General features: G+C 44.3%; 1 protein-coding gene across 6 annotated transcripts in view; it reads left to right on the top strand.

The window, feature by feature from the left end:
- The first annotated feature begins 315 nt into the window (after nucleotides 1-315).
- HIPK2 (homeodomain interacting protein kinase 2) overlaps nucleotides 316-26270 on the top strand; it is a 191902-nt gene continuing 165947 nt past the window's right edge. For all 6 annotated transcript variants that reach the window (XM_055335250.1, XM_055335246.1, XM_055335249.1 and 3 more), the window contains exon 1: nucleotides 316-529. In XM_055335250.1, the coding sequence (XP_055191225.1) occupies nucleotides 511-529 (19 nt within the window). In that variant the 5' untranslated portion in view covers nucleotides 316-510. The remainder of the gene's footprint in view (nucleotides 530-26270) is intronic.

Here is a 26270-nt window from a genome sequence, read left to right as displayed (position 1 = left end):
CGCTCACGCTCGGCCCGCCGCCCCCGCCCCCGGCCCCGGCCCCCGCCCCCGCCCCCGCCCCTCCTCCCGGCTCCGCCCGCCCCTCCTCCGCCTCCCGTGCAACTTTTGCCGAAGCCCCCGCGCACAGCCATGCTGAGCTGAGCTCCGGCCGGGCACTGGCCGCGCGCTGCCCGCCCCGGCTCCCGCCCCCCCCGCGGACCCGCTCGGGGGCCGCGGCCGCCCGGCCCCTCGGCCTCGGCCGCTGCGCCCGCCCGGCCGCCCGGAGCCCCCGCGCAGGGCCCGACCGCGGCGGCGGCGGCGGCGGCGGCGGCGGCGGCGGCGGCGGCGGCGCCCGGCCCCCTCCCCCGGCGCCGGCCAAGTGAGGCGGTGATGCGGGCGCTGGCGGCCCCGGCTGCGCCGAGAGCGGAGACACAGGCTCAAGATGGCAGATTCCGACTGAGGCTGGGGGGGCCGAGCTCGCGCGCCGCGTTCCCTTCTCCGTTGCCATGAATCGCGGACACCCCGGCCCCGATGGCCCCCGTGTACGAAGGTAAGGGGCGCCCGGGCCGCCGGCCCCGCTCGCCCAGCGCCGCCCGCCGCCGCGGCCCCCGCAGCTTTGTTCTGCCCGCGGCCCCTCGCCGGGCAGCCCCCGGCCCGCAGCCCCCCGGCGCCCCTCCCCGGGCTGCCCCCGGCCGCGGCGCCGGCCCCCGCCCCTCCCCTCCCCTCCCCTCCCCTCCCCTCCCCTCCCTCCCCTCCCCTCCCGCCGCCCCCGCCGCCCCCGCCGCTGCCCACGGCGCGGCCGCGAGCCGGAATCCGGCAGGATCTTATTTCCAGGGTGGAGGGGAGAGGCGGCGGTGGGTGCAGGGGTGGGGGGCGCGAGGGTGGGCTACTGCCCGAAGAAAAGAGCCTGGGAGGGGGCGCCTGGGGGGGCACAGACCCGTGACGGCGCTTTTCATTGATTTGGCATAAATAAAGGTGATGCGGTTTAGCTCTCCTCCTGCTCCCCCTCCTCCCCTCCTCCGCCCCCCCCCCCGAAAATTCACCTTTAGGGTGATCCTTCTACCCTGCCCCCGGCTCCCCTCCGGTCCCTCCCCACACTCCTTTATTCTCCGCGAGCCTCTGATTTTTATTTATTTTTATTTATTTATTTATTTATTTATTTATTTATTTATTTGGGGGGGGGGTGTCTATGGAATCGGAATGTATGGGGCTAGGTGATGAGAGGAGGGTACTGAGGGAAAAGTCCATCTTAGACCCACAGGCAGAACAATGAAATTGGCTAAAATCTCCCCGCATTAGCGTGTGTAAGGGAAAATGTAGTTTAGGTTTTCGGGTCGGGGTTGGGGGGGGAGGGAGGGCGCGGGGGGGGGGCGGCCGAGAGGTTCCCCTCGGTCGGCCTGGGCAGGACCTGAGTGTGGCACCTTCACCTGGCCTGGGGTCATTTTTCGGATCTGTCTTTAGGAAGAAAGAAAAAGAAGGGAGGGCAAAAGCCCTATATACACTTCCCCTTGCCCTCCTTTCTCTCTCTCTCTTTCTCTCTCTCTCTCTCTCTTTCGTTTCTCTTCAGTCAGTTCTTGTCAGCTTCCAGCCAGAAATCAAACCAGAATCAACTAAGTTTTTTTTTTTTTTTTACACACTTCGCTGTGTTTTTGTGTGCTTGTAGTAGGAGGAATCTTAAACCAAAGGGTGCCCGAGTTTTTCAGTCATTTCATCGTGAAAATGTTTTTCTTATGAAATCATTGAAAGAGCAGGCTTTACATACTTTTTAGCGTCGGTCCATCTGGCTTTTCTTTCGGTTTTGTTCAGATATTCTGTGGACGAAACAGCAAATGAGAGAGGGGAAAGGGTTTGTGTGGAGTAGAGAGGGAGGGGCGGGGAGAGGAGGGTTTAATCCTTCTATAAATCCCGAGAACAGTGCTGGCGAGTGAGACAGGGAACGCATTAATACTTTTATCTCTGTTACAAGAGGCAGATTAAAAAAAAAAAAAACTTATCTGAAAAGAAAATCTGTTATTAGTTCCAGGGCTCCAAATGAATTTGGTTTCTGGATGGAATAAAGTTACCAGTCAGGCCCTGGATAATGAGGCTGTAAATAACCTATGGACTGTAAATATTTTTTTTCAGACTCTCTTAGAAACAAAGGGGCTGTTTAGAAGGCAACAGAGCGATGTTATTCCAGGGGCTTTCCTCTTTGATTCTGAAGAACACAAGGTCCATTTAACCATTCGACAAAACAAAACGCAATTTCTGATCACTCCACCACGCAGAATGGAACGAGCCGGTGGCTCTGTGAACCTGCTAGGAGAACCCATGTCGGGCACTCATTGTTCGTCTGTGTCTATGGGAGGGGGCTACAGTCAATGCTCCCACTGTCTATGGAGTGTTAAAATGAAACAATTTTCTCTTTATTAAGTACCTCCTTGAGACTCCCTCTGCTGGACACTCCGGGTGTGCATTAGGGAGGGAACTTGGCATTGAATTCAGAACTATAGTAGACGGCTGCTTTCTCTTTTGCAAGGGCTGGGTCCGTGGGTTTGGGATGTGTTTTGTCAACTTTGTGGAAAGCCTGTCTCGGGAACTGTGCTGCTCACCTCCCATTCCTTTCGTTCTGAATCTATACGGAAGGTAGCCATACCCTCGAGGCTAAGACTTGGTTGGCACTCTCGTTCTGACTTCAGTGTTCTTTTAGTGCATTACAACAGATAAAGAATTGTGGGTGTGTAAGATGTTAAGGTTTAAGCATAATCGTGGATCTCAAAGGTCTCAGGAGCTCACTTATTTTTATTTGCAGGCTTCACTCCCTGTTCCAGCTGACCTACCTGGTCACCTCTTTCCACCCTGAGTTTCTCTCAGTCTTGTCTGTGCGCTGTCTTAACTGTCCCTACACTTTGTACCCTTTGCCTCTGCTGGAGTTTCTGGGCCTCTTTATCCTTCTTTCCCGAGCACCCCCCCTCCTCTCCCCAGCCTCACTGGGCACAAGCTCAGGCCTAGGTCTTTTTGAAGGAGCCTGTTGGTCATGCTCTAAAACAGACAGGTGACCTCCATAAAGGATTGTACTCCTGGAACCTACATTCACTTAGCTTGATGAGTGCTTCTAAGACTCCGGTGACCTCCTTTTTCCCTTCTTGGCGATATCCACTGGATTCAGTGAGCCGGATTTTTACCACATCCCAGTCAGAATGCATGGGCCCCCTGTGTGTATCCTGAAGGAGCAGGGCTTTTCCTGGGGAATTTGCCAAGAAGATTTCTAATCGTTTCCAAGCTGCTAAAAAAAAAAAAAAAAAAAATTCCAACATGGGGTTCTTCTCAGGAGCAGTATAATGACAGGTGAGGCATTTGAGCTGGAATTCGGGCGTGCACTCATTCGTTTAAGTGGGGCGCAGTTGCCCCAGGTTAGGCTGTGGGGTGAAAGGCCTGAATGCAACCGTGAGGCATCTGAACTGCCAGCGGTTTAGAGAGAAATTCAGTCTTTGAAAAAGGGTATGTTTGATAATACAAATTAATGGGTAGCAAAGTGTTGGCAGTCTCCCGCTACTTGCTTTTAATGTTAGATTTATAAATAGCACATTCGTTTTCAGGAACTTGGTACTGATTAAGTTAAACTTCTTTGAAAGGGTTTATTTTCTTTATAAAGTTAAACATTTGCCTTGCAATTGTGTTTACTCCATCACCTTGCTTAGTAAGGCTATTTTCAATATGTAGTGCAAAGGCCAGCGACATAGGTCTATATTGCCATGGGTTCTGAATTAGAGGGCCCTGAATTCCAAGTTAATTATGTTCCACCATCCCTGAGATGTGTCATGTCAATTAGTATTGGCTTACACAGACTTCCCAAAACTCTAATACTGAAATCTCTCATCAGATGGGTCTGAAGACACCTACCGAAATGCCTACCAAGAAATGGATTCTGAATCATCTTCCATTAAAAGAATTTGATGACACATGTTCTAAAATATCTTTTCCTGTGTTTGTGTTTTATATTTTTAAAATGAGTAAGTATAAATATTGTTTTCATTCTCACCGCTTTTGGGTAGTGAAGCAAGGCTCATTAATTTTACCCTTGATTCCGGACAGTGTGGTAGAGTACTGGAATCAGAGAAACCTGGGTTCGACTCTAGCTGTGTGACTTTGGGCGTGTTACTTAACCTCTTGGAGCTTTGTTTCATCTTAAGCCTCACTGGACTGTGTGAGGATTCCATTAGAATTGAGTACGTGTACAGTGCCTGGCTGTAGCAGGCATTTTGTTAGTATGTTTTAAATCCCTCTGTTTTGGGGGGCTGCTTACAGGCATGAAATAGTTTAGAAAACCAATAATAGCAACATTTCAATTATTAATCTCCTGCTATTCCTCTTCCAGTTTGGGCACCAGCAACAATAAACCCCCTATGGCCACAGAAGAAAGAGCCTTCTTAACCCCCTCTGTGACCTTTCTAGATGTCTATTCCCACTGAGTTGCTGCTGGTTTCAGGTAGAGTTTCTCACATTCTATGCCACTTTAAGAATGAGGAAACAAACCGTTAGAGCCGAGTTTCAGGGGCTGCAGCTGCCTCTGTGAAAGTATCCCGAAGTATGAAAGATAACCTTCACCCCTGACCAGGATGCATCCCTACCCAAGGCAGGCCGGGAAAGGTTGCTGCCAGAGGTGGCTCACCAAGGACCTCCTGGGGGGGGGGGGGGCGTGATGCCCGCTTCACCCCTGGCCAGGGTCTGGCTCATCATACATTCAACATAGTTTTCCTACAAGAAGACATTTGGTGCTTTATGCAAGTTACGGCTGCTTCTAGTCTTCACATTTAATTTTTTTAATGTTTCTTCATTTCTCTTCCTTCCTCCCATAGAGAGACTAATCTGGGGGAACCACCTTTGAGGTTTATATGAAACAAAGTCATGATGATCAAGAGGGTATGATATGTAACCATTTTTTATTGTTCTCTGAACAATGTAATTTGCCAGTGCTTTCTGGTAGTCTTATGATGACAATTCAGGCACTTCGGGTTGCTATCAAAGACCGGATTCAGAATAATGCCAGCCAACTTCATGGAACCATCGATAGAGTGTGAACTTGAAAGGCCCAAACTGGTAATAGTTCCATTTCATACAGCAGTCCTCTGTGGGGGGAGGAAAAAAAGGAAAAATGAACAAAAATTGAAAAGCTGGAGTATAGGGAGGTCTTTATTTTTCCTCTAAAAGAAACGGAGATGCCTGAAGTTCATTGGCGCTAAGCGTGACTTAGGCTCTACTTAGTCTGTGCGGTACACTCCACTCACATGAAGTCACTCACTGTCCTTCCAGCCCCACCAGGGGGACGCTGTCACCCCGCTTTACAGACAGGGCACAGCTTTCATGAACTCATTAAGAAGATCTAGGTAGGGTCCCTGTCCTCGAGGAGTCTGGGGGTATGGGAAGTGAAAGTCAGAAGTACACGTGGGCTCACTGGACCATGGCCTGACTCAAGATAGAATGTGTGTGTGTGTGTGTGAGTGTGTGTGCACACGCATGCACGCGCCCTTGCAGTTTTTTAATTCTTAACTCACTGATCGTTCTCATGGTGTAAAGGGAAGACCCTATTTCCCTATTTTCTCTTGAAATATTTGCTTTTATTTGGATCAAACAAGTATTTCAGAATGTAGGAAATTCCTGTTACAAGTTTCCTTAGAAATTACCATCTCTAATTACCAACTCTTCCTCTTTCATTCCTTCTTTCATTACTTACATTTTGTATCCTTGTAAATGTAAATATGTTTTTAATTTGCACAGGTTGCTGGGAGATGTTCGTTGTTTTTTTTTTGTGTGTGTGTGTGTGTGTGTGTGTGTGTGTGTGTGTGTGTGTGTTTAGGGTTCTGGGTTCTGTTGTGAATGGACCCCCTGTATCATAGGTGGCTGGAGAATTAACTCCTGGCTTTGCCACCTGCCTGAGCTCTCATATTCCAGGTGGTTTTGTGGTACCTATTTGTGGGGCTGTAGATGGGCTGGTCGCTCAGCAGATGACTCCAGGAGTCATAGAAGGAGAAAACCCAGCTCTGTCCCTCAGGGGGCTTGGAACCCAGGGCAGGAGAGGACCTCGGGAGATGTGTAGTTCATCCTCCTGTCTTCAGGAACATCAATGTCCATAACTTGAAATCATCAGTTCATCAAAACAATTTTTTTTTCCAGGAAAAGGCCAACTAGGAACCCCCTCAGTAACCGGTTCCAGGTTACCCGAATGCCAAGAAATTCCTGAGTCCGCCTGAAATCTCACCTGCCTTCGTTCAAACCTGTTTTCTTTTGCTCCGTTCTTTTCTCTAAAACCTTCCATATATTTGAAGATAATAACTGGGTCTCTACAGCTCTTTCCTCATAGAGCCTGTTCTGTGTCCTCACCCTCCTCTGAACTCTCTCTAGTTTCTCCACATTAAAAAAAAAAAAAAAAAAAGATTGGTGGTGGTCGAAACCGAATACAGTTCTTTAATAATGGTCTCATTAGTACAGTGTACACAAGAAAAATGACTTCAAGGTTCTTGCATCATTGCGAACCCCTGGAGGGCAAGAACCAAATCTGATTCATCTCTGTATCCCCCACAGTAGCTGGGCAGTTGGTTAAACCTAGTAGGCACTTCATAAACAGTTGTTGAATTGATTCTTCCTTTAATATAGCTAAGTAATAACTTACATCACACCAGCCCTGGATTGGTAACTGATAGTTAGCTTGCTTTCACCTGGGTCCTGAGTCCTTATTTGCCTTCTGTGCATATCGAGCCATCCTTTACCCCAACTGTTCCACCTTCTGCTTGACTCTGAATCTGCTTGATTACTTTGAATTCACCCCTCTACTTCCAGATCTTTAGAACTTTATCTTCCTACAGATCTGACAGACAGTATGCAGGGACCCAAGTGTATAAAGTTGAACTGCTCTTGAAAGAAGAGAAGAGAAGACACAGAAGAATCTGGATGATTCAGTGTAATATCAGTTCATCCAGGTTTAGAAAGGACAGTTTGTCAAATTCTTTACAGATTCTGAGTCAGCTAAAGCCATACCTGTTTTTCCAGGTTCTCTGTGAGGAGTAAGCTAAGTGTTCACGAGAGTGGCTACCAGTCAGCCTGGCAGCCGGGATTCCTTCCTGTCTTTGGTCTCAAGCCAACAGCAGAAAAGGCAAAACGATACTGATGAACAGGGCCATTCAACCTGTGACTTTCCGATGAGCGACTTTACCATTACAAAGTAAGCTAGTAAAATAGTTGCCAGTGAAGAAAGAAAGAAAAAAAAAAGAGCAAACCTTGAAAACGGCAAAATAATTTTGTGGTTTTTACAGCCACTTATTTCTACACATGGCATTGAAGAGATTTGTAGTGTTTTGAAAGCAGTCTGTTTTAGCAATTCTTGCCTAACTTCTTTTGCTCTAGTAGGTTCTGATTAATTAAATGCCACTGTGTTTAAGCAGAATTAAGATTGATTGACTCTTGCACGTGCTAATGCTGTAGACTTTATAAAACCTTCACTGTCACAAAAAGAATGCAGCCTAATATGTGAGCAAAAGGAGCGTTTCCTCCCAGGTTGTGCTGCCCGTCCTCAGGGAAAGATCACAGCAGAAGCTGCCATAACATTGGGTAGAAAAGTGCGTTTGGTTCACGCAGTTACAGATTGCATCCTGATGCAATAAGGTTTGTTTCTGTATTTTTACCATTTTCCTTCATATCAGTATTCCCTCATTGAGTCAACCGATGGAGTTGCTATTCACAATATAAGATGATTTTTCCAAGAGCTTATCATAAGCAAAGTGATCCATCATGCCAGTTCTGTGTAGAACTTCTAGTTTCAGAAGGTATTAAAGAAAAAATTTTAATGGTATGTGTCCCTGCAGTCCTGTTAAAAGTCCTATGGCAAGGAGATTTGGAAAACCCTGGTTTATTGCTGGTTGTGGAAGTATATGCTCCCTCTCTCTCTCTTTCTCTCTCTCTCTAATGAAGAATTTATGGAGCACTGACAAAAACCAGCATGTAAATTCTTGAAATTGTGCAGAAAGGCAGCAAGTTACACTTTCCTGAGTTCTATGTGACTGCACCTACTCCCCAGAATCCAGGCTGATCGCAGCTTCTACAGGAAACTAAATTTCAGGGGAGCTCGTTACAGTCAAGAGAGAGCAAGCACGCTTGCACATGCATTCAGCGTTATCCCCTGAACCATCTACACCCGCGGCTCCAGCACAGTATGATGACTGTTATTCATTAAGTATGACCTGCCCCATCAGGGAAAGATTAATCGATATTCATTATGTTCCGTTAACTGAGACTGGGAGGTTCTCTAATATATTACAGAAATGTTTCCTTTAGAAAACAGTTAAAATAAAGAAGCTCTCATTTCATTGTACCATGACTTCAAAAACGGATTTAAGGCTGCATAAAGGGTTAACTTTCTGGAAGATGGGTAGTTGATTTATGTTGATCAATTTTGTGGATCAGCTGATTTCAAGGATGTCGGATAAATGAGGTATTCCTATACGAAGAGATGACAAAAACAGCCAAAACTCTTGTGCTAGCTTAACAAGGTGAATAAGCAGAGTGCATAATGGAATTCATTTGCAAAGTAATTTTTGCTTGGCTACAGTGGTAAGCACAAAATAGACCAGCAGACGAGAACGGTAAGTGTTTGGGATCAGTTGTTGAAAGGTTTAAAAGGGGTTCTAATTCAAGAGACATTTTATGGTGTGGAGAAGGGGACCAATATAATCAAAATGATACTTGAACAAGGTAATTTTTCCTGGCCTGGCTATAGTAGTAGAATGAGACAGCTAGAGGGTGAGCCATACTGGGAGGCCGTGTGCTGCAGGGGAAGGTGTGAGCACCGTGGAGATGGAACTGGGCCTTTTGTTGGGGTCACATAGGAGAACATGTGTAGAGCACTTATCAGCATGCCTGACCCAGGGGTTCAATACGTGTTCCCTTTTGCTTTCCTCCCCACACCTTATGGCCATCAGGAAGGCTTGCAGGGGTTGGCAATACCGTATTTATCCTGATTTTCTGAAGAATCTCTTCTTTATATGGGCTCTCTCACAGTGAGGTCAGGGTATCTCAGGGATCTTACCGGGCACAGTATAAACCCAGTGGGATCTGCACACATTAGTATCAACCTTTGACAGGAGGAAACAGGCCGAGAGCAGTGAAGAGGCTGCCCTGGTGTCAACCTAGAGAGAAGGGAGGAGGCAGGGCTAGCTTGTGCACAGAAGGCTCAGAACCCTGAACCCCTGAGGCGGGGAGCTTCCCTGGGCTGCGCTAGCAGGTGGAGCTACAGGGGTAGTGGCTGCAGCAAGGCTGTCAGAGCCACTAACCTCCCCCAGACCCACCTGTAAGGGAGCTGCTGAGGGGTGGTTCTCCTGGGTCCTGGCAGCCCACAGTGCCTCACTGAGCTCATTGGGAGGGAGTATCTCCCCCTTCCCCAAGGAAAGCAAGGTCCCATGCCTTCAGCTCCAGCGCTTAGTCTTCTCCTAGAAAGGTGTTCATCATGTTTCCCTGAGAAAGTTTGCAGCTTGTCATCATGAGCTACTTATTAACAAAAACAGAGAAGTCACAAAAGAGAAACCAGTACAACCATGGTGAGTTTCAGAGTACTGTCTAGCTATTAAGCAGCTTTTTTTTTTTTTTTAATTCTAATCCTCCAGGTACAGTTCAGAGTCTGAGTCGTCACCCCCCCCCCCCCCCGCACTGACATGACCAGAACTTGTAGCCAGAGGCCCTGGGGAAAGCCTGGCTGGGACCCTTGGCATGAGGCCTCTCAGGCAGGGATTCCCTGGGTCCCAGGGACCTGGAGGATGGTCAGAAGAGCACGGGGCCCAGCCCATGAGATGAGCACGATGCGTCCCTCCCCCTGTCTGCGGGCAGTGCCGATAAGGGGACTTCTTGCTGTAAAATCTGAGGCAACGAAAGCAACCTGAAATGTTTCCTGTTTATACAAGCCAGGGCTGGTGATTGCTTCATGGATATTTGGCTTTCCTTTTTCTCCCTCCTCAGTCTGGATCTTACATGCTGGTTGCTCCATAAAGCATAGTGGGTGAAACTGACCCATTTCCTGTTGCTTGCTAAGGTAGCTCAATAACCAGTATGTCCCTCCCACAGTGAAACTTGACAGAGAGCCTAGTAAATCCTACAGCTTTTCTGTTTTGTCTGTCTGAGCCCTTGAGGTGCACAGGTTCTCCTCTCCTTCCTTGATGTCATCTCACCTCTCTGCTTCCACCTACTTATTACTTCCCACTCATCTGTCCACAGCCAGGCTCCTTTACCTACCTACCTGTTTGTTCTTTGTGTACCTTGGCTATGCATTCGCCTTGATATACTTGTGGGTGCGAGGGTCTAAGTGGAGGGACATGTGGAACCCTCCTGGTCCACTTGTGTGGGGCACTGTTGGGAGAAGTGGCTCTCCGACCCTGGCATCCTCAGTCACCTGGAGGGCTTGTTAAAACTCATCAGTAGGCCCCACCCTCAGAGTTTCTGTTTCAGTAGGTCTGGGGTGGGGCTCGAGAATTTGCATTTCTAATTGAGAACCCCTGTTTTAGAATGAATGTATTCAGAGTGAAAAATCAGGACCTGTTTAAAATAAGATGGTAGTTGTTTTGATGACAACTTCCCTTGAACAAGTGAGAGTCAGAGACCCGACCTTAGCATTATTTTCAGTTCTACTGCCCTTTCGTGGCCTTAACTTCCTGAAGCCATAGGACAACGTACAGATCCAGCCCCTTGGCCTTCCTGCCTCTGGCTGCAAGAGAAAAGAGGCCCCATTTTAAAACTCCAGGGTGTGACCTACTGTCTCTTGTTCTACAAGAGTTAGCCAGTCTGTAGTTCATCTAGTTTGGCCCTGGGGTCCCAGAGTAGACTGGGCAGGCGTCATTCTTGGGATGATAATATATTTCCATTCACTAACAGAGCTCTGTGATCTTCTTTGTTTGTACAAGAGGACATTGAGGCTTAGAGATGTTAAATAATGTGTCTCAGGTCTCATAAGCAACTGGTAGAGCCAGGGCTTGCACTCCACCTGATAACTAGAGCATGCTCTTGTCTTGACCGGCAGCCCAGCCTGCGCCTCACAGGTGATTTGAAGTGGTCCGTGCACCACACAACGAGATACACCATGAGGATCCCTGGAGAAGGGGTAGCCATGGTGGAGGCAGATGGTTCTAGAGTGTTAATGTCACACACACCTTCCCGAGGCTCTGCTGTCCCATTTGCCTCCTCTTCATCAACCAGGATCATGTTGACATGATGATCTGGTGTTTAGTCTGCTGGTTGGCCTATAGGATGGTTATAATAAAAGGCAGCCAAGACATGAACCCTCTTTGAGCAGCAAAACAGATAAAACATCTGAGAACAATCTTACTGAGACCTCTAAGAAAAAAGTGTGATGAAAAGATGAAAACAACAGCTAATGCCTGTCAAGCCCTAGCTGTTGCTGGTTCTGTTGTAAGGTTTCACATGTGTTAACTCATTGAATCCTTGAAGCAGTGCTGTAGGGTAGGTTCTGCTACCACTGTGATATTCAGAAGCACAGAAAGCTTCCATGGCTTGAGAGTCCCACAGCTGACCCTGACCCCAGGCACTGTGGACCCAGAGCTCACACCCCTCACCACAAGGCAGGAAGTCCTCCCAACCCCTTCCTGGAAGAGGGAGTAAAATTTGGAAATACGGTCTTCTCTGGTTTTTCTCTAAATGTAGATGTTCTTTGTTTCACTCAAAAATCTACATATATGTCTTACAATTTGAGAAACTGACTTCTGGTCTTGAAGGATGAGGTGGTAGGCACAGAGCAGTCAGGCCTGAAAGAGAAGAGGAGCAAAGGGACTAGCTCTCCCATGTGTTAAAACCATAAAGCATCAAATTTGGCACGAAATTTGACAGACCCATCAGTGGGGCAGAATGCATGAGCCAGATTTAAGGCCCTGTTGTCTGTGAACATTTAATAGATGATGAAGGAGGTGCCACGAAGCAGTGGGCGAAAGGAAACCTGATTTAACAAATGGGAGTGGGACCATATGATAGCAATTTGAAAAATCTCAACGGAGATTCTCACCTCACATCATTATACCAACATAAATTCTATGTGATTAAAATGTTAAATTCAACAAAAATCTGTTGAGCACGTTCAACATGCCAGGTACTGTTCTAGATGCTGCTGGGTGTACTGCAATGCAAAAACAGGCCAAAAACCCCTACCTGAAGCAGTGTGCATTTGAGCAAGTAAAGGGAAGTAATCCTTTTTTTGTTGTTGTTTTTGTTTTTTAAAGCTTGAAAGAACTAGAAGCGGGTATTTATTAAACCTCTGAAGGAGTTGAAATTTCTAAGCTTAGAATGTGTGGAAGAAATTAGAGGAAAACATCAATAGTTTTATCAGTGTAACATTCCCCAAATGTTAAGGTTATTTCTGGGTTTACTATCACAAGATACTAGAATTAGTAAGTCAAAGGGTATGAAAATTTATTGGGCTCTAGATGATGTTCCTCCCAAAGTATTTATATATTAAATAAATCAAACCGCCTAAAGCCTTAAGTTTACCTAGACCTTTTCATTCAGGAAGGAAACGTTCCTCACTGCTCTAGGGACTGGGTCCTCTCTTCTCATTTCCAAGGGCTTCAGTGCCATCTACATGTATCAGTAACTCCCAAACTTCTGTCTCTACCTATAGTTATATTTTGAGTTCCAAAGTCGTAGAGCCAACAGTCTATTTGCCATCACTATTTGGATGTCCCACAGGTACCACATTTAACGTGTACAAAGAAAAACTCTTGGTCAACCCTCTGAAATACGTGCCTTTTCCACAATTCTTCATTTCCATAAATGGCATCATCTTCCACCCAGTAATTGACATCAGAAACCTGGGAGTCATTCTTGACTTCATTTTACTTCACATTTAATCCATCACCAAGTTTTATTGATTTTTGCCTCCCAAATATAGCCATTCTTGTTTCTTGCCAGAGTTATGTTCTGTAAAGCTGCCACAAATACTGAATTAGCAAATACTGAACCAGTGCTCCTAGGTTAGCATCCTGCAAGCCTCTGGTCACTTTCGTCAGCCTATCAATACATAACCTTGTCTATGTGTGCTTCTCTTTAAAGACACCTTCTTTAATATATATTGTTAATTTGTTAACATTGAACTCACAGGGTAGAACATTATTTGCTCATGCTTGAACGAAGCTTACCAGCACAAATAGTTTCTCTGTAAGGTACATCACAGCCTTTTTTGCATTAAAAAACCCTAGATAATCCTTTACCACTATGCTTGGGGGCCATTTTTAAATCTCCAATAAAAACCACAAAAAAAAATGCAAACAACATGGTACTAAAGAGTGAGTGGAAAGTGTACTTGCATATAGTACAAGAACAGAACCCAGAAGGCAAGCATGGCCTTGTTTGACCTCAGCTGGGAACACATGCATCATGCATGTCTGGGAAGGACTGTGAGAGCACCCTCTGAGTACTGATTTTGGGATTACAAATAAATTCTAGTGAGTTGGTGAATTTGCAGATACGGAGTCCTTGGATAATGAAGAAGACCCACCTGTATATGGTAAACCTATCCATTTCTCCCTGTACTGTCATCCCCTGGCCCATTGGTCAGCAAACTCATTCTGAAAAGGGCCAGATAGTAGGTACAGTTTGACCCTCGAGCAACGTGAGGTTAGGGACATTAAAACACAGAGTAGAAAATCCATGTATAGCTTTTGACTCCCCCCAAACTGTTAATAGCTTACTATTGACTGGAAGCTTACTTATAAACAGTTGATTAACATATTTTGTATATGTGTTATATGTTGTCTACTTACAATAGATAAGCTAGAGAAGAGAAAATTATTAAGATCATAAGGAAGAGGAAATACATTTTCAGGACGATGTAAAAAAACTTGCATACAAGTAAGTATGAGAGTAGGGTTCAAACCTGTGTTGCTCAAGGGTCAACTGTATCTTAGGCTTTGCCAGCCAGATGGTCTGCGTGACAGCTGCTCAGCTCTGCATTTGTGAAAGCAGCTGTAGACACATAAATGGGTGGGTGGGACTGTGTTCCAATAAAACTTTATTTACAAAACAGACTTTGGCTGGGTTGGCCCCCAGACCCTGCCAGCATCATCTAACCCACCACAGTGCCTTATCTGGACTGTCTTCCTGACCTGCCTATCCCCCATGGCCATTCTTGAACCTCTTGCCAATATCCATATTAAATGTAAGTTGGATCTGATTCCTCTCCCACTTCAGATGTCCAAACACTTCCATCACACTTCAGATAAAATCCAGAATCTTGACTCCCATGGCTGTACCAGGGTCCCTTGCTGATTCGCCCAATTTCATTTTATGCCAGGCTTCCCCACTCTGCCCTGTCCAGGCCTCTTCTAGGACTGTGACTGTTTGCTGCTTGGAATCCTCTCCTGCCTCTTGCCTGACTAACTGCTCCTCACTCTGCAGTCATACCCAAAATGTCGCTTCCTCCTGTGTGAATTAGAGGGGTATCCCTCTTCTGATCTCAAGGCACCCTGTTCTTTTCCTTCACAGAACTTAGAGTTTTCAGGCACCTATTTATTCAGGTTTGTCTTCCACCTGTTTCCCCCGTTGGACTGCAGTCTCTGTGAGGGTAAGAACACATCTTGGTGTGTCTGTTCTCTGCTCAAGGGCTCTTCACACCCGTTGCACACACTTCCTAAGACTTGCTAAATCAATGAATGATTGTGTGTATGGCACAGTTTCTGTTCACACAGACTTTTGTTGAAGCTACAATATAGAGACCTAAAAAAGTCACCCTTTTTAGAGCATACAGTATATCTTCTAAGATTGAGTGATGGTTGAAAAGTCACCCTGAGAAGTGGATTTGTAAATGGGTGTGAATGTGTCATTATTGTCCAAGGGTGTGTTCTGCCAACAGGTATATCCAGTCCCGTGTTTTCTCCCTGGGACTTGAGTGCTGTGTAAAGTCCTGCTGGGCTCCCTTTGCTCCTGGAGAGTTTTTGAATTCTGCTGGTAATGTTTTCTCACAGGGAAGCGGGGATCAAGTGTGCTTGAGGAGGCATTTTGCACTTTTTTTTAAAGACTGACTATGTGGTATTAGTCTGGGGAAGAAATCTTTGATTTGTCAGAGAATCATTTTAGCAATGAAATTCCAAATTAAAGATTGTTCCCCAGTCATTCCAGGAATCCTGCATGCTAGAGATGGGCAGACAACATATTTTGGAAAGATAATACATCATTTCTTAGATGGCCTTTTGTAGATTAGCATGGTGAGATTTCAAGTCTATTTAACTTCTTTTTTGTCTAAGATTTTATTTATTTGCTTGAGAGAGAGTGAGAGAGAGCGAGAGAAAGCACAAGCAGGGGGAGGACAGAGGGAGAAGCAGATTTCCCACTGAAGCAGGGAGCGCGAGGCAGAGCTCCATCCCAGAACCCCAAGATCATGACCTGAGCTGAAGAGATGCCCAACTGCCAGAGTCACCCAGGCACCTGTAATTTTTTTTTTTCAAATGTATTATAGAAATACTACTTGTGGAAAAAGAAAGTATACGCAAGTAAAACACACACACTGAGATTACCACTGCTGTATCTTGCAGGTTTTTTCCTATGCATATACATGTATAAATACTTTTTTAAAAGTATTTTAAAGTATTTTAAAAGCCAAGGTTAGTTATATTAACTATTTTTTTCAGTTAATAGTTTCCAGCCTTGTATTTCAGTTAAGTTCATTTTATTTAATTCCTTGTCCATATTCAGATGTCCTTAGCTGGCCCCCAAATGTCCTTTGAAGCTGGTTTGTTGAAATCAGTATCTAATTGGGGCCCATGCAGTATGTCTGGTTATAACTTCCTTTTGGTCTCTGAATCTGGCATAGTCTCTCATTGAAGAAATGGGCAGTTACCTTCTTACTTTTCCATCTGTGGGTTGCTGCTTTTTTTTTTTTTAATATTGATTTATTTGAGATCTCAAGAGAGGGCAGGAGCAGGAGGGCTAGAGGAAGAGAGAATCTAAAGCAGACTCCCTACTGAGCATAGAGCCTGACACAGGGCTCGATCTCACCACCCTGAGATCATGACCTCAGCCAAAACCATGAGTCGGATGCTTAACCGACTACGCCACCCAGGCACCCCTGTGGGCTTGTTTCTTTAGGACAGTGCTGGGCTTGCTTCTCCATCTCCTGTATTTGCTTTATCTAAAGGTTTCATGGGTTCAGGTTCACCATTTTATGCTAGAATCCCTGAAGGTGATTCTGTGCACTTTATTTACCTTCCACTGAACTACTATTAGTGAAGCTAAGATTGGCCCCCAGGGTTAGGTTTGTGATAACCCCAAACCCTTCACTGTCCAGTTCCATTTTTCCTTTTGATGCCAAAAGTGATCTATGTGGTGTAACTTTGGTATAGAGACTATTTACCAAATGGTTGTAGTACCGTATGAGTCTTGCCATCATCATACATTCATTAGGTTTTGTGAAATGATGTCTTTGTAATTCTTTCATTTCTTGTATAAAGTAGAGCTCTCATCTTTGGGGGCTGTCTGGTTACCCTGAAATAATAGTTCCAATAGGAAAGGCAGGATCTTTGCTAATCTTTCCTTAATTTTCTTTTCTTTTTTTTTTTTTTTAATTTTATTTATTTATGATAGTCACACAGAGAGAGAGAGAGGCAGAGACACAGGCAGATGGAGAAGCAGGCTCCATGCACCGGGAGCCCGACGTGGGATTCGATCCTGGGTCTCCAGGATCGCGTCCTGGGCCAAAGGCAGGCGCCAAACCGCTGCGCCACCCAGGGATCCCTTTCCTTAATTTTCAAGGAAAGGAGTTGTGTAGTAGCTTTTTCAAATGGTGAAGAAATTGGGTTTTTTTTCTGTCTTTATCATTGTACAGGCATGGGTTTTTATTGATTTGGTGTGTTTTAATTGTTAATCTTTTTGTTATATCTTCAAGCAGTGAGGCCCCTTCTGGTAGCTACTATAATGTTTTGACAGGCCCTTCATAAGCCTGAAAAGCTTTCTTACTAAATGCAAGATGCCTCAGGCTCATCTTGGACTTCTCAGTGGTCTCAGTGGTTTTAGAGACCACAGTTCAAGCATTAGGAGTGGTATTGCTATAGAGGTGACTTGTTTTGAAAATTTAGTTTCAGAAACTAGATTTTTTTGTTTCACAGAACTAAAAGATACATATTGTTAAAAGTTAAGAGTTTTGATGGACATTTGCCTGTGCTTTCACTCAGTTTCCTCAATTTTGTCATTGTAAATCCTTTTTGTTCTACAGAAAAATCTTTATTTCTTATTTAACTTATAAGAATAAAGTTCAGAATACCAATGCCTATATTATTAGAAACACCAAAAACTACAAAGGAGAATTTAACACATCTTTGTCATTTTTGTTGTCCTTAGAATGTGTCCACCTAAGGATGTGCAATTAAAAACTGTTCTAAAGTACCTAAAAATAAATTCTTCCTCGGGGTGATTGTGTCTTCAGTTTGACATATGTTAGATTCACTTCTTCTCGTATCTTTTCAGTTTAAGAAATTTTTTAATTTAGCTTTTTTTGGGATAGGGAACGCATTTATATGACTGAAAGGTCAAAACTATGTAGATATTAAATCTAGATGAAAGGTATATAGGGATTTATTATTTTCTCTATATTTCTTATGTTTGTAAGTTAAAATAATTAAACACACAGTAGTCTCCCCATATCTGCAGGTGATACGTTCCCAGTCCCCCAGTGGATGCCTGAAACTATAAATAGTGCTAAACCCTATATGTGCTACATTATATGATATATCCCTATCGTAAAGCTTAATTCATAAATTAAGCATAGCAAAAGAGTAACAGCAGTTATGACAGTTATAACAATGTACTATAATAAAAGTTATGTGAATGTGGTCTCTCCCAAAATATCTTATGTACTGTACTCACCTTGTGATGTGAGATGATAAAATGCCTGGGTGATGCGATGAAGGTGAGGTAAGTGATGTAGGCATGGCTACATAGCGTCAGGCTGTTTTTGACCTTCTGACATTACGTCAAAAGGAAGATTATCTGCTGCTTTACTGCAGTTGACCTTGGGTAACTAAAACCAGGGAAAGTGAAATCATGGATGGGGGAAGGAGGGGACAACTGTATATAGAAAGATATGCACAGTGAGCCCTTGCTTTGTTCCCTCATATAACCGTCTTTGTCAATGTCTTGTTAATTAAGTCTTTCATTTTGTAGATTCAAATTATGTGTGTGTATACATATTCTTATTCTCCTTTGTTTATGCAAAAGGTGATGTACCTTATATATTCTACATCTTAACTTTTTTCTTTTAATAATGTATTCTAGCTTTCTCTCCCTATTAGTATGCAGAGATTATCTTCAGTCTTTTTTATGGTTACAAAGTACTCCATTTTATTGACACACTGTGGTTTATGGAATATTAACATAATCTTGGATTGTAACCACTCCTCTGCTATTGTAATGGATAAGCTTATATATGTGTCATTTGATATTCCTGTAGGTGTATCTCTGGCATATAATCCTATAAGTGGGATTGGATGGCCAACGGGGGAGTATGTCTTGTAAATTTTTTTAGAGATATTGATAAATTCCTCCTGTTAAGATTAGTACTATATTTCACTCAAATAAACAATAAAAGAATGTGCCTGTTTCCCTAGAGTTTTTCCTACAGAATCTGTTGTCAGACTTTTGTGGATTTTTGCTGATAGGTGAGAAATGATATTTTGATGTAGTTTTAATTTACATTTCTTAAGTAAGGTGGAGCATTTTTTTCATTTATGTAAATGTCATCATATATGTTATTTTGAACTGTGTTTTGAACTTTATCCATTTTCCTACTGTGTTGCTCATCTTCTTTATTTCTAAGAGCTCTTTGTATATTATATTGCCTGTGATATGAGTTGCAAATATTTTTTTCCTGTTGGCTGTGTGTGTTTTGATTCCTTATGGTGGTGACTTTACCCTTCAAAAGTCTGTTTAATTTTATGAAATGAAATTTATATTTTTGTTTACAGCTTTTGTATTTTGAGTCAGAATCAGAAAGATATTTCCTATTTTAGGTTGTTAAGTTCCTTCTGGCACTTTTGTCATTTCATCTTTTCCTCTTACATCTTGGTTCATGTTCTCTTTAAAAACTAAGGTATGTTCTGAGGTTTGGAGCCAACTTTGTTTTTTAATACTCAGTTATCCCAATACCATTTACTGAAAAGCTTGTATTTTTCCCATAGTACCCATAGTATTAAATTCCTGTAGGCATGGGGTCTGTTTCTAGACTATACTTTTCCATTGGTTGGTCTGTTGTCCATTATTGAGGTGTATGCTTTTATTTAATATCTGAAGGATATGGAAGTTCTTCCCCATTACTCTTCCTTTTCAGAATTTTCCTGGCTCTCCTCCCGGATTTCTTTTTTCTTTTTTTTTTTTTTTTTCCATATGAATTTGAGAAATCCACAGGTCTTGATTCAGAAAAACCTGTTGGCATTTCTGTATGGGATCACATACAGATTATAAGATCGAGTCTTCTCATCTAAGATCAGGTTTTCTTTCCATGTGTTCTTGTTGTTTGTACTTTCGTAATTTTTTAAAAAGATTTTATTTATTCATGAGAGACACAGAGAGAGAGAGGCAGAGACATAGGCAGAGGGAGAAGCAGGCTCCCTGCAGGGAGCCCAATGTGGGACTCAATCCCGGGACTCCAGGATCATGCTCTGGGCTGAAGGCAGATGCCAAACCACTGAGCCATCCAGGGATCCTCTGTACTTTCATAATGTTTAAAGTTCTTTGTGTAGAGCTTATGTAGAGATCTCAAATTTATACTTATAAACAAAGTCATTGTCTTCTAACTGGTCGTTTGCATCTATGAGGACTGTTGATTTCCATGCATATTTTTAAAGCAGCTTTATTGGGGTATAATTCACTCATTTAAAGGGTAAAATTCAGTAGCTTTTAGGACTTTAACAGAATTGTACAGTCCAATTGTACAGTCCTCCCCACTATCCAATTTTATTTTTTATTTTTATGTTTTTTAAAGATTTCATTTATTCATGAGAGACACAGAGAGAGAAAGGCAGAGAGACAGGCAGAGGGAGAAGCAGGCTCCATGCAGGGAGCCCGATGTGGGACTCGATCCCAGGACTCCAGGATCCCAGGACTCCAGATGCTTAACTGCTGAGCCACCCAGGCATCCCCCCACTATCCAATTTTATAACATTTTCACAACCCAGATGGAAATCCTGCACCCACTGATAATCATTCCCCTGTCCTACCTTCTCTTCATTCCCTGGAAACCACTAATCTCCTTTCTATTCTACAATTTCCTATAAATGGCGTCATGCAACATGTGGTTATTTACAATTGGCGGCTTTTACTTATCGTAATGTTTTCAAGGCTCATCCATGTTGTGGCAGGTGTCTGTCTTTCTAATCATAGCCCTTCTTGTGGATGTGAAGCAGTATCTTGTTGTAGCTCTGATTTGCTGGTTTCTTTATATATTTAGTTTCCTTTTGCCAACACCACCCTCCCTTCCCCCACCAGTGAGACATCATGAGGACAGGGAGTAGTAGGCTTTCACTACTAAATCCCCAGTGTCTACCATAATGCCTGGCAAATATTTGAAATTTAGTAAAATCTTATTTAATGAATGATTGGCTCTATTATATTTCTGGGCCACTTCTACTTTTTAAAGTTAAAATGTGATTTAGCACATATAAATTAAATTTTATTTTACCATGGGCAAAATATAATTAGAGGGTGGTTTTTCCCCCTCTAGGAAAGTCATGTGTTAATCCAACAGCCCAGTAAAGACAGTTTTGTATGATACATGGTTTGTGATGATGAGCATTAATTTTTCTTGCATTAGAATGAATGAGAGTTGCTGGTACATATGTCTAATAGGCTCATTATCTTTTCAGGAGGATGATTTTAAGCCGTAGATTCTGTTGTTATTGTAGACTACTTAGCAACATATAAAAAATGAAGATAAGAACTTAGGTAAAGGTGTTCTGGGCCTGGGAACAGGGTATTTTGAATGAGACCAATCAGCTCACATATATTTGAGAAGTCCTAAGTTTACCAAGAGCTGTGTTTTAGAATTTCCTTTAGAAGGTGGCTACATAGACACAGATCACATTTAACAATAGAAAAAAGTGATATTGATTAAGATTAAGGTCTTAAGCTAGTCTTAGAGAATATTTAGCAGCATAGGGACTCTGGGGTAGCTCAGGCTGTTGTGTATCCATCTGACTCCTGGTTTCAGCTCAGGTCATGATCTCAGGGTTTTGGGATCAAGCTCTGCCTTGGGCGCCTCAGTCAGCAGGGAGTCTGCTGGAGATTCTTTCCCTCTTCATCTGCCCATCCCTCCCCTCTCTCAAAATGAATCTTTTAAAAAAAATAAATACTTAACAGCATAGCTGATGAATGTGTAGGGTAAGGGGTATAAGGGAAATCTCTGTACCTTCTCATTTTTGCTGTGAACCTAATGTCTATATTAAATTTTTTTTAAAAGAGAAGATAACCAAAATAAGTATTTTTTTTTACAGGAAAAGGGAAATAATTAAATGACAGAAAAATAATCTTGAATAAGAAATGATTATTTTTTCCTTAATGTCAGTGCATGAAGAAAGATATTTTAATTATAAAAATAGGTGTGAGAGTGTGTGTGTATGTGTATGCATATGTGTGTTTGCAGGAGACTTGGGGAGGCTGACAGTCCTGAATTTTTATATCACCATGATTTTGTTCAAAATATGTGACTTTGAGCATGATTGTTACCCTTAAATTAGGCATGTTTGGGTTGGGGGTAAGAGGGAGAGACAGATGGACTAATTCACTGATTCATTCCCTCATCCATTGACTGAGACAGATTGATTTTCCTCAAGTGTCTGGGCCTGAGATGGGGAAGGTAGAACAGGGGTCAGAATCATGTGCATTTGCTGTAAGGAAACATTTGTCTGAAAGGAACTGAGAATTGAACTGTATGAGACAGAAGCAATATCTGAAGGGCAGATGGATTAAGAAAAAAAAAAGTAGCTGTGGATCCAACTTGAACCAGTGATTTGAAAGCCACAGGGAGTAGATTTAATCAGACTGTAAAGAACAACATTATAATGCTGAAATCTCCCCACAAATGGCCAGTACTGGAGAACAGTGACTCCTTGGGAGGAATTTAAGATGAGCATCTCTTGCTGGGCCTGCTGGAGAGTAGGGTCCAGGATAAAATGGATGATTGATGAGATGACCTTTATAATTCCTTCTGACAGAGAACATGGTTGTCCTGATGGGATAGAATGTGACTGAAGGATGTGGTCCTGACTCTGTTCCTCATGACCTCCATGCAAAAGGATCTGATACACCCAGTTCTGTGTTCTAGCGATGCAAAATGAAGCTTCAGTCCAGGTGTTTCATTTACCCAAAACCAGGTGACGGCATTTCTTGAGCACCTAGAATCTGTGCTCCCTGAATGATGGGAGAGACTTAGGTAAAAGAACTATTGTTGAAATGGTTCTGAAATTAATAGACCAGGGCCTGATGGGCCCTCTCTTCTCCCAGCCCTTCAGTTGGGGCCTGAGTGTTGAGCATCTTTCCCCCCCACTTCCAGGGAGAGGCCAGTTCAGATGATGGGCCTCGGAGCTCACTTGGAACAGGTCACAGCCTGATGCCTGGGCCCGTCCCCTCTTCCCATTTCTGCCTCTGGCTCCCGTCTTTGAAGTCAGGTTGCAGCCCAACGGGCAGTGCTGTCGCCCTCCTGCTCCTTGGTTATTCAGTGCAACCTTTAGTCTAGGAAGAGTGCCAATCTTCATTTCCAAGAATCATATCTCCCTAAATGGGGCAATCTGCTTTAAATGCCTTCTCCACTGGCGCCTTCCCCATCTCACGATTGGCATCATTAAAGAAACAGGCTCACCCTTTAACTGCTTGTACCTTGCTGGATCGGGGCGGGTGGCCAGGGCCCGTGTTGGGTGTGCGCATGCACACATGCACAAATACCCCATCCTTTGGTCCTCCAAGTGATCGTTTGCAGAAGCACTAGGAGTCATAGACAGGAGTGCCTGGCTGGCTCCGTCAGTAAGACACACGACTCTTGATTTCAGGGTTATGATTTTGAGCCCCACGTTGGATGTAGAGATAACTTAAAAATAAAATCTTAAAACAAAACAGACATAAGTTTTACTTTTACAACTTTCCATGTTGTGCTCAACCAGAAAAAAAAAATGTTTTTTAAAGCAGGCTTGCTACTATATGCACAAGGCTTTTGGTATCTTGCAGGAACAGATGCATGGTGAGCCAAGAGCTCCTCTCTGTGTGTTGCCCCAAGTCGGAATGTGCTTTAGCACTCACGACATTTGGTATCTTTCTCTACTGATCCTTCCCCTTTTCCTGTCGCACGTCCCATCCTCAGGTGAGTGCCACAGCTGGGCTCCGAGAACAGTGTGAGATGCGGCAAGTCTGCCTGAAATGGAATAGAAAACATGACCACGCCCCTGGGTCACTGTAAAGGCGAGCAGAAGATCCCTGGGACACATGCCCCCCTGGGCCCTCCTGCGCGTAGGTAGAGACGCCCCCTTGTGGGACGCGCCCTTGGAGTTAGTTTCCGGGTTGTGAGGACACACCTGCGCTCCTGTCTGCCTCATCTGTCACCCAGGCCCCCTTCGGGACAGAATCCGAGGTGCCGAAGTGCAGGCTTCAAGGGTGGTGTCAGACTAATTGGAAGCGGGGACGTTTGCAGTCCGGCTGGAGGGTTGGCGAGGGGATCCCCCCCATACGTCAGCAGAGCAGGTGCAGCTGCTCCTCCACGCGTGTCGGCACAGTTGGTTGTTTTTGTTTCTGCTGCGAGGACATAGAGGTCAGTGAGAAACAGGCTTTGCTTTATAGGAGGTGACTTTGGAGAATGCTGTCCTCAAAAGCAAAAGAAGCCTGCAGATGTGAGGACTGAGGGAATATTGAGTGTAGGGGTCCTAACCTCAAGAAATTAGCTTTGGGCGCTAAATCGGGAAGATTTGGGGTTTTCAGCAGTTCAGAAGTGAGGTGGACGTGATCTGGTGCAGAAGGGAGAGAGGTGAGCGTGGAAGCAAGAGAGCACATGTGCAGAGACCCCGAGGAACGAGGGGCACCCCGGGAGGCCATGCAGAGCCAGGCCGTCGAGAGTTACTAGAGGATGAGAGAACATCCTTGTATTTTGCCATGTGCGAGATTTTTCGGAGAGTGGAGGAGAGCTGTGTGAGGGGTTACATTTCAGGTGTCTCCGGGATACCTCGGTGGGTGTCCTGGAGACGGCGAGGGGAGCAAGGCTTGCGCGGGACACCGCTGACCTCCGAGCGCAGTGGCAGCAGGGAGGCAGCGAGGAAAGAGACGGAACAGCACTTGGACTTCTTCCACCAGAAGAAGATGCATCGGTGGGGGGGAGGGGGCGGCCGAGCAGGTGGGTCGGAGAACATCTCAAATAGTTTCCACGCGTGTGGGCAGGCCCACGTGTGTCTGGTGTCTCTAAGAGAAAAAGCAGATTGTTGGTGACCCGAGCACGGTTGCATTTTAATGTAGAAGCACCATTACCTGGTCCGGAGAAGACGCAAATGTCCTTTGAAACAGACTAGCAAGCTTTCTTGGGCTTCCTCCTCGCCTCCTTCCCTCGCTCCTCCTTTCTTCTTTTGAGGAAGAACAGGAGCTAGGCCTATGTAGTGGTGGAGAATTTGGTATTTATGGGGAGTCTTTCAAAGCATTTATCTGACATTAACCTCCTGGCATTCCTGAGGTTCAGGGGAGCCCCTGGAGAGCTGCACTTGGAGGAGCCTTTCGAGGAGTGTTGTTCTTACGGCATCTACCTCCTCCAGCCCTTTGTCATTTCTCGTTTATCCGTGGACCTCCCAAAGTGTGCGGTTTAGTACCTAGCACTTATAGATGGTAAAAATTGGTGTGGTTGGCCCTGCAGAAATCCATGTTTGTCCATCCGTCCATCCTTCCGTCCATCCAGCCATGCAAATAACCCACTCATCAAACAAGGAAGCCTTCCCTAAAGGCCCCCAGCTGTCTCTTCTCCCTTCTCTTGGGTAAAACTGCTAACAGCCCAGCCCAGATCAGTGCCTCTCAGTCACAGGAGTGCTTAAGCTTAGACCAATCAAGGTGGGATCCTGAGCCACCAAGAGGGAAGATGGGAGGTGGTTGGCGGTGGTGGTGGTGGGGTTGGGGGTGACATTTGAATCTAATCAGCATTCTGCCAGAGGAGAAAGCAGGATTGGATGTTAGGAAGGCAACTTATGGTGTCAGCTTCAACATATTAATAATTTTCTCTGATTGTATCATATTTTTAAACTACGGGCATTCTCTAAATTTGGGTCTATTTGCTATGGTAATTATTTTCATTGAGTTCTATCCAACTAAGTATTTATACCTCACCTTAGTCTATAAATTATGCTTTATTTTATAGTATAAATACATAAAATAACCATTACACTATAAAAAAGGATTTAAGAACAGGAACAGGAAAAATACAAACATGAAAGTTCAAAAGCAGGAGGAAAAAGTATCAAATATTTAGACAGTGAGAGACCTCTACCTTGCTCTAGCTTAGCCTCATGTCTCTGAGCTTCATTGGGTCAAAGAGAAGGGGAAAATGTGGTCAGTTCAGTAATTCTTGCTGCCAGACAAGGAAGACATCCTGAAACTTTAAGAGAAGCAAAGAGTGTTTGTTTATTAACTGTCCTTGTACTATGGGGCTCAAACTCATGACCATGAGATCAAGAGTCTTCTCTACCAACTGAGCCAACCAGGAGCACCCCACTACCACTTTTTTTTTTGAGAGAAAGAGAATCTTAAGCCGGCTTCATGCCCAGTGCAGAGCCTGGCATGGGAGCTCAGTCCCACAACCCTGAAATCATGACCTGAGCTGAAATCAAGAGTGATTTCAAGAAATCAAGAGTGAAATCAAGAGCTGAAATCAAGCATGCTCTACCCACGGAGCTACCCAGGTGCCCTAGAGGCACCCCATCTTTAACCTAAATTTTGCATGTAGACTTTTTTCATCTAGGAAGAACCGAGTGATATCATGAACAGGGTATAACATTCCCATAGCAGATGAACAGCTGGGTTCTTAGAGCTCTTCCTCACAGTTGTCCTGATTGGAAGCTCAAGGCAGAACATCAAAATGCATCCTGGCAAAAGGAATTCTAGCCTCCAAAGGGTGCAGTTTGATGCAATGCTAGAACCCAAAACACCCGGCAGAGCTGCTCGTCTCCATATCCATCAGACAGTCTTCATAAGTGTTACTTCTGGTGTGTGTATATGAATGGATATATGTGTGTATCTGTATATGCTCTCATAATTCTCTCTCTCTCTCTATA

This window comes from Nyctereutes procyonoides, unplaced genomic scaffold, assembly GCF_905146905.1.
Source record: "Nyctereutes procyonoides isolate TBG_1078 unplaced genomic scaffold, NYPRO_anot_genome, whole genome shotgun sequence".
In the NCBI taxonomy this organism is placed as follows: Eukaryota; Metazoa; Chordata; class Mammalia; order Carnivora; family Canidae; genus Nyctereutes; species Nyctereutes procyonoides.
Note: the sequence above shows the minus strand (reverse complement) of the source record. Positions and strands in the feature narration are given on the sequence as shown.